The sequence below is a fragment of the Linepithema humile genome, chromosome 6 (assembly GCF_040581485.1).
Source record: "Linepithema humile isolate Giens D197 chromosome 6, Lhum_UNIL_v1.0, whole genome shotgun sequence".
Taxonomy (NCBI): domain Eukaryota; kingdom Metazoa; phylum Arthropoda; class Insecta; order Hymenoptera; family Formicidae; genus Linepithema; species Linepithema humile.
The window spans coordinates 28,741,223-28,749,054 of record NC_090133.1 but is presented as its reverse complement, the minus strand read 5'-3'; the positions used below and the strand labels follow the sequence as shown (position 1 = coordinate 28,749,054).

Here is a 7,832-nt window from a genome sequence, read left to right as displayed (position 1 = left end):
ATTATGCAATTGCATCTGGTGAGATAGTATTTATTTTTATCCATTTTTTATTATTCACCACTAAAAATTGTGCTTTTATTACAGAAAATATTAAAATTACTTTTTAAGAGTGTATAATGAAAAATATTAAAATGATTTGCTGTTTGGTAAATCAAGTATATTTTAAGGTTAGAGCACGTGACCAACCGTAAAAGTGACCAATCATCGTAGAGCGGCAAGCACTTTAACAAACTGTTACGATTCGACTTGAGAATATTTATTTCACATTAATACAACCGCAGAAATCCATAGAAATTATGTAAATCACTGAACATGAAAAACATGTAATAACTAAATAAAAAACTTATTCGCAAATATTTTTATATCACAGTTTTTCTTATTTCTGCTCCGGCACAACTTCACTGATACCATACATCCCGGCCAACAAGCGCCCGTGAGACGGAGATACTGGCTCTTTCGGCGGCAGATATGGTCCTTTCTCTCCCATATATACGTAACTTTGAAATTTATTAAGAAAAAGATAGTGTCAAACATCAAATAAAAAGAAAATAGTCGTATAAATGTCGTATAAGATAGACTATTGCTCTTTTGCAATTAAAACAAATCTAGTTAGAGTTTAAAGATTTAAGTAACCTGTCAGCAGGTTCAAAGATATACTGCATTCATTATGAAAATGTCTGGCTTTTTAAACTATTGTTAATTAATATCGTTTTGAAGAAATAAAATATATTTTATGTAGAAAAAAGGATACGGCAGTCTTAAGATCCAATATGCACTCTGCGACAGTTTGATCGGTTCTTCGCATCCGGTAACGAATATTGGACAAGGTGGAGGACCAGGTTGAACCCGGGGGTTCAAAGTGACGTGCACTGGCGCTTTGGGTGTCACGATGTGGATTTTCATTAATTGAGCGATAAGTTGTTTAGTTTGTCTAAAAGAGAGAAACATATGTGTTCGAAAAACGTATTGAGCCTACTATTAAATTCTACGAACCTGCAAGGACACGGAAAGTAAAGTGGCATGTCAGCCGTGTTGGACGTCACTTTATTTCCGCTATCCTTCACTATTCCGTTCCCGGTCGCCTTCAGCACTTTGTCCGGCGCGGACGCCATGAATCTATGTCCGCGCGGACACTCGTACTCCACCCCGACAAATATTTTCACTACGAACTCCTTGCCGCCCTTCGACTTGCGACCACGAATGTTGTTCATGTTCTGGAAATTCTTGCCTCCCCGCGGACAGTAGCCTCCGTGAGTCCCATGATCGCCCACCGTAGGCCACAACGAGCTCCGTTCCTTCTGATGCTCCAATCTGTGATGGGTATTTTTTCTTTTTAAGAATTTTTCGCAAAATGCGTTGAAGGCGATATCTGATTACAGAACTAGGGTCTTTTCTTCACCTGACAGTCACATCCCACGGCAGCAGGAACGCAGAGGTGGGCAATATTCCCGTCTGATGCTGCAGCCCTAAATTGTGAGAATAAAGGCTGCTCGGTCCAAGGCATACCAGAGACCAGCTGGAGAACTGTGGTAGCAAGCCGGCTGGCGACTCAGTGTGCAGCATTCCGGGCAAATATTCCGTCGTCGATGGCTGCCGGACTAGAGATTTGTCTAAAAGCACACGTACGTACAGTGCACATTCCTCCCGTTTGGATGGTCGCGTATTAACATAGCAGCGCAATGCATAAAATACCTTTGGAATTTTCCGCGTCGCTGTCAGTAACTTCTATAACAACCTTGTGCGTGTCGCTCGGCGTGGGACTCGTCTTATTACTCAGTCTGGTGATATCCTCCTCGATCGGATCACTCGTCGCCAACGACTGACCGCCGCTACCGTAATCTGTAATTTCATCTGTAGTAACGTCGGAATTAATTATGATATTCGTCAATTAGATGCCACATTCGACGCGGTGACTTGCCATTTAAGGTATCAGCTCCTAAACTGCAAGCTTGCGTGTCTCCTTGGGGCGTAGAGGATCCGTTGCGACTGAAGGAATCGTGGCGCTTTGTCGCGGAAAATAGCTGCGCCGCTCTGCGCATGGAAGATACATGTCAGTACTTTCTGTCGTGAAAAGAAATCTGATATTGTTTAACCTGTAATTGTGCGTGCTGGGTTGAAATACGGGGAACTGTATGCTTTCCAGTTGCGCGCAACCGCACTGCTTGGCCAGCATTTGGAAGTAGTCGTAGTTGGCCTGTCTTAGACTGAAGGGATCTTCCCTCGAGCCTTGAATCCGACCGCAGTTGCACGCACACACGTATCTAACGCCGCTACAATGCTCTCTCACAGGCAATTCGCTGAAAGAAAATGCGCTGTAAGTAGTTGAAATAGGAATAAAAAGATTATTGTTCACAGAAGAACATACCTGTCGTCCTCTCTGGGTTCCGCTTGCTCTCCACCTCCCGCACCTTCGCTGCCTCCCCTGTGAATGGGATTTGTGCAAGGATGACCAGTGAGTGACAGTACTTCGCACATTTGCCTGCCGGCTCGCCAATGTTTGTCGCATTCGGCCTGCAATTTCTCATTGAACTCCTCGAACAACGGACCGCGAGCATGCATCTCGAAGACCGCCATTGCGTGCGCCAATTTGGACTCATGATACGCTCTAAAACATCATCGTTTCCGTTAGAACACAGTATTCTGAACAATAATCATTTTAAGCGACTTTACCTCGTATAATGCTGCGGCAAATTTTCTTGGTACGCTTGTAACGCGCGTGGAAGTACCTTGCTACATCGGCTTTTACTGAATTTCACATCGGTGTCTAACAAATTATGAAGCGTCGATAGTTCCTTGTCGGTTCCGTGAATGAAGTAGTCGAATACTTTACTCGCTACTTGGCAAAATATGTTTACAGTAGGTATCTGTAAAAAGTTATTTATATCTTTAGACGTAAAGAAATGAGAAGGGAAGTAACTTATTCAACATTAATGTTGTTCAACGTTGATCATTATTAATTATTAAATTTGTTAATCTTCATTTTGCATTTAATTATTTATTATATATTCACTAATTATTATTAATTAATTACAGTTTACAAACATCTACCTCAAAATGAGCTGGTATAGAGTGCCGACTGACATTGTCATCAAATCCTCTTGCAAAGGCCAGATTTATATGCTGCTGCAAAAACGATCTGAACGTACGAGGCTCTGTAAATACACGAGATTTATATTTGTAGATAGAATTACGACTTGCATTTTATTTTCATTTATCTTGGTCTTACCAGTATCAGAATCGTCGGGTACAAGACTGTTTGAATCTAAACTAGCAAGGCTTCTCGATGTTGTACCACCGGAACTGACTTTACAACTTTGCATTAACTTTCTCGCCATATAACCCAGCATGTCCTTTGACTCCGTGCTTCCGGTATATACATACACAAATTCCTGATTGGCTGGTATTGCAAATAAGGAATTCGAACTGCAAGTGAAGGAACATTATATTAAATGTCTTGGTGGTTTCTTTTTTAACGAGATTACGCATTAATATGATACCTGATATTAGTAACAATCCTATTTTTTCTTAAAACATGGTAAATTTGATCTTCCAGGGAATGCTCTAATTTTTTAATATTTGCATTGCTGTCTGAATCTTGGAATACTGTAGGACAGGTTTCGAAGTAAAATAACACGCGCGGTGAACAAGGCCTAGCATTTGCAATCCAATCCTTAGGTAGACTATGAATGGAGTTTAACACATCTGAAAGTTGTGGAGAAATCTTTTGCCTATCACAAAAGTATCACATTATTATTTCAGCAGAAAATTTAAATTTTATCCATATATCAAGTTATTTCTCATAATATATATATTAACTTGTTCAAAGTCAATACTGATGTGCTAACCTGACTATATCCATAGCACGAAATAAATGCACATAACTGTAATCAAAGGTGTGCGTTGGATGAGTAAGCACAATCACATGAGATATGTGAAACATCACCAAGAGTGCTCTTGCATATTTATCTCTCATATGTGCCCACACGCTGAGAAAGTCTTTGCAATCTTGTTTTTCTGTGAACTTGTCATATTCGGTCAAAAGTGTATGAGTATCCAAGAACCCTCTTAAGTGTAAGTAAATTGTCTTCTCTTTAGCATCATGATATCCTTCGATTTCACACTAATAAATAAAATACTTATAATTACAGTACTATTTGCTAAGTTGGCATAAAAAGATCTAAAAAGATATATGTTACCCAAGAATCTTCGTCAATCACTGGTTCATCCAAAAGATTCAACTGGAGTATGGAACTGAGCATATCTGTTTTGCATCCTTTCGCTTGATAATGAGACTTGCCAAACACTGAGACAATCACCACCTTCTTGTCAGTCTGTGTGAAACTGAAATAGAGCCATGTAAAAAGATTTAAAAAAGGGACCACTTCATATGGAAAAAAAAGTTGAAAGTTAAAGAAAAAGATACTTTGAGATTGATTTAAAAATTAAAAAAGTTCTTTCACTTCCTTCACTTTTTGACTTTTTCTCATATAAAATTAATATGTACTGTCTAATTTTAGTGACAATGGGGAATATTGAATAAATACTACTCGCTTTTCATGAATAATAAAATCATTACCTCTCCGCATTACACGGTAGCTTAAACTTATGCGGTCTCATTATGAGTTTGTTTATATTTACTCATCTACATGTCACTAGTCGCAAATAGGTTATACTTCGCACAGCATTATCGTTGGAGCATTTTATGCTATTACATATTTACCGACGGTTACCAGTCGGTCGTTAGTAGTCGTTAGTGGCGCTAACCAATTTGAAAGAGACTTGGAATCTACTACAAATAATCGTAATAACGAGTATTATCTTTATTGAAATTAGTCTACTAATTGTGTTTACGCAATTAATGATAATTAGTCTTTTCTTGTGAAAGTGATATATACATATTTCATGCATCAATCTTAAATTAGCACAAATTACAATTAGATAATTGACATGCAAATACATCGTATAGATTAATAATGTATTCAACAATTAAAAAATTAGCTAACTAAAAAGGCTTTATAAAGACCATTCGAATAGATAACACACGTTCTTCGATAAGTGAATGATACTCTTTCTCTGTCATCTCTCAGTGTTAAAGTCAAAACTGCAGAGTTAAACTTAAAATTACCTTGTGTCAATTTTAAGTGTTTTTATAATTTTTTAACATTATTTTAATCAGAAATATTTTATTTAATATTATTGGTGACTTTTTAAAAATTCTATTTATTAAAATCGCGAAGGTAGATTCAAAATATTAGTGTCATTTATAAATTAAAATTACTAGCATTATTCTAATTAACTATTTTAACCGAATTGAGATTATTGGTGTAACGCAAAAGCGTACGCATTTGTTGAAATTACCTGTTGATGTTAATTGAAATTCGCTCATTCGATGTCGTTGTCCGATAAAGACATCAATATAATGAATATCAAGCTTGATAAAGAGAGAACGAAAATGGGCAGCTTCGATTACGCCGTTGCGATAAATTTCTGGTGCATGAGAATGGTGGGTGTTTGGCCCTTGAAGAATACGTTGTACTCCAATCTACAATGCGGTTTGATCGTCATACTTATTAGTCTTTTGTCGCTGTCCATAACGATAGAATTGTTAATGATAAGAGAATGGAATGTAATAATACGTCAGGCTATTCTAACAATCCCGTGGATTCCAGTGATAGGAAGATTTGTGTTTATGAAAGTGTTTATGAGCAAAAATTTTCGTATTATTCTACATACTATGATCGCCGATTGGAAGGATTACCGCTGTCTGCCGAAACGAAATCAACAGATTATGGTTTATTATGCTAGAAAGAGCAGGATGCTCAACATATTTAGCATAACGTTGATGGGATTTTCGCTAGCAGGTGAGAAACCGGATTTGTTTTAAAAACGAGCGCTTCTTATAAAAACAAATTAAACGCTTTGTTTCAGGATACATGTTGACGCCAATTATAAATACGTGGAACAGCGACGTTCCTTGGAACACAACGACAAGGAGTTTGCCTATTAGAGGATTCTTTCCTTTCTCCTTCAAAGAATCGCCCGTATTCGAGATACTCTACACTATGCAATCAATTGTTGGATTTTTTGCTTGCACGATGATAGTCTCCATAGATTGCTTCCTTTGCACCGTCATGTTGCACGCGTGCGGCCAATTCGATATACTCGCCGCCACTCTGGAGCGATACGATAGCTCCACCAGACACGATTATACGAAGGATATGCGTTCTCGTACTTGCGCTTGCCTTTCATGCTTTGTGAAGAGACATGTGCATATCTTAAAGTAATTAGAATCATATTTTTTGTATGAGAAAAGGTTAGAATATTGTGCTTTTTTCTAGCCATTTATAAAATTTTATGATATTTCAGGTACATGGACATCGTACAAAGATCTTTTAGTGATTTCCATCTTATACAATTACTGACTTATTGTTTTAATTTAGTACTTTGTGGACATCAGCTTATCACGGTAATAAACTCTTACAATATTATATATTATATATATTGTAGGTGCATATATTAATATAATAAATTTTTTTATTCTTCTTTAATAAGACAATTTTTTGTTTTAGTACTTTCAAGATCATAATTTTTATGATTTCATTACTTTCATTATATACGTATTGACAATAACATGCATTATTTTCATATACTGCTATCTTAGTGAATGTGTCATGGAAAAGGTAATTAATCTGTGTATTGTCTAGTATTTTTCTTTTATTTTTCTCATATGTTTAAAAAATAATGATTATAGTGATAATATAAAAACTAGTGCTGTCAGAACCGGGTACCCGGATATTGATGGCAATAAAAACTCTTATAAATAAACAACTCTTTATAAATAACAAATTTTCATATAAAAAAAGCATATCTATAAAATACACTCGCAAATTTAACAATGTAATGATATTATTTTTTATTTTTAATATAATTAATTTTATATAATTTAATATAATTAATTGTAATATAATTTTTTATGTAACAATCGATGAAGAGCAAAAACATTGGAACAATAGCGTATAATTTAGAGTGGTGCCGTTTTCCGCGGGATTCCAATCTAGCTATTATAATAGCACGTTCAAGAATACCTTGTAAAATTACCGCTGGAAAATTTGTCACGATGTCTTTCTCTTATTTTACAACAGTAAGTACTTTTTATTGTATAATAATTTTTGAAATAATTTAACTTATTATTAACTTATATTTAACTTATTAACAATACTAATATGTACATTTTTATGTTTAGATCATAATAAGTATAATATCGTACATATCCGTTCTTGCGGCATTTAAATGAAGTCATTATTTATATTAAGAAAATATATATCTAATATCTGTATGTAACAAATTTATATAAATCAACTAGCAAGAGAAAATTATTGCAATTTATAGATGTTATTATAAAAATAATGTTTTATTATGTATCGCTTATGGTATATAAATATATGTATAATGATGTTTGCATAACATTCCCTTAAAGACAATTCAATACATATCAATATATTAGGTTTTGTTAGAAATAATTTCTGCGAAAATTTTAAACTATTCAATTACAAATCTCTAGAATTACACACAAGGAAATCAATCAATTTTTTATTAAAACACATATATTGTACACTACATGTGAGTAATAAATATTCTATATAATTTATATAATAATTATATATTATATATTATAAACATTATTATTGCGATCGTTGAATTTTCCTTTAATTAAGAATTATATTATAAAAAATGATATCAATTTAGTAGAATAATTTCAATAAAATAACAATTAATAAAAGTTTTTTTAAATTGTCAAAATAAATTCTTTTGCACTGTAAATATTCTTCTTT

General features: G+C 34.8%; 2 protein-coding genes across 3 annotated transcripts; one reads left to right on the top strand and one right to left on the bottom strand.

Moving 5' to 3' along the window:
* Positions 1–234: 234 nt before the first annotated feature.
* LOC105671388 (nonsense-mediated mRNA decay factor SMG8) lies at positions 235–4,719 on the bottom strand. 2 transcript variants are annotated; one of them, XM_012365512.2, is made up of 15 exons: positions 4,577–4,719; positions 4,197–4,341; positions 3,846–4,120; positions 3,498–3,728; positions 3,227–3,423; positions 3,049–3,152; positions 2,671–2,864; positions 2,366–2,605; positions 2,094–2,297; positions 1,919–2,031; positions 1,693–1,851; positions 1,400–1,610; positions 994–1,311; positions 752–931; positions 235–497 (listed from the first exon to the last, which is right to left on the bottom strand). In XM_012365512.2, exons 1-15 carry the CDS (start codon positions 4,615–4,617, stop codon positions 377–379), a joined length of 2,733 nt encoding a protein of 910 aa, XP_012220935.2. In that variant the 5' UTR covers positions 4,618–4,719; the 3' UTR covers positions 235–376. The 2 variants fall into 2 exon arrangements, with proteins under 2 accessions (XP_012220935.2, XP_012220936.2); XM_012365513.2 differs by having other exon boundaries at positions 1,693–1,839.
* A 179-nt stretch (positions 4,720–4,898) lies between these two features.
* LOC105671182 (odorant receptor 10-like) lies at positions 4,899–7,767 on the top strand. The gene is made up of 6 exons (XM_012365128.2): positions 4,899–5,861; positions 5,929–6,280; positions 6,367–6,466; positions 6,570–6,680; positions 6,992–7,141; positions 7,244–7,767. Exons 1-6 carry the CDS (start codon positions 5,390–5,392, stop codon positions 7,292–7,294), a joined length of 1,236 nt encoding a protein of 411 aa, XP_012220551.2. The 5' UTR covers positions 4,899–5,389; the 3' UTR covers positions 7,295–7,767.
* Positions 7,768–7,832: the final 65 nt, after the last annotated feature.

Bases quoted from the DNA above. Each gene is read 5' to 3' on its own strand.
- LOC105671388 (XM_012365512.2), bottom strand. From the start codon at position 4,617: ATGAGACCGCATAAGTTTAAGCTACCGTGTAATGCGGAGAG. The intron at 3,153-3,226 runs GTAAGACCAAGA...GTGTATTTACAG, and splicing joins ACCCGACGATTCTGATACTG to AGCCTCGTACGTTCAGATCG. The intron at 932-993 runs GTTCGTAGAATT...TCTCTCTTTTAG, and splicing joins TACTTTCCGTGTCCTTGCAG to ACAAACTAAACAACTTATCG.
- LOC105671182 (XM_012365128.2), top strand. From the start codon at position 5,390: ATGTCGTTGTCCGATAAAGACATCAATATAATGAATATCAAGCTTGAT. The intron at 6,281-6,366 runs GTAATTAGAATC...ATGATATTTCAG, and splicing joins AGACATGTGCATATCTTAAA to GTACATGGACATCGTACAAA. The intron at 7,142-7,243 runs GTAAGTACTTTT...TTTTATGTTTAG, and splicing joins CTTTCTCTTATTTTACAACA to ATCATAATAAGTATAATATC.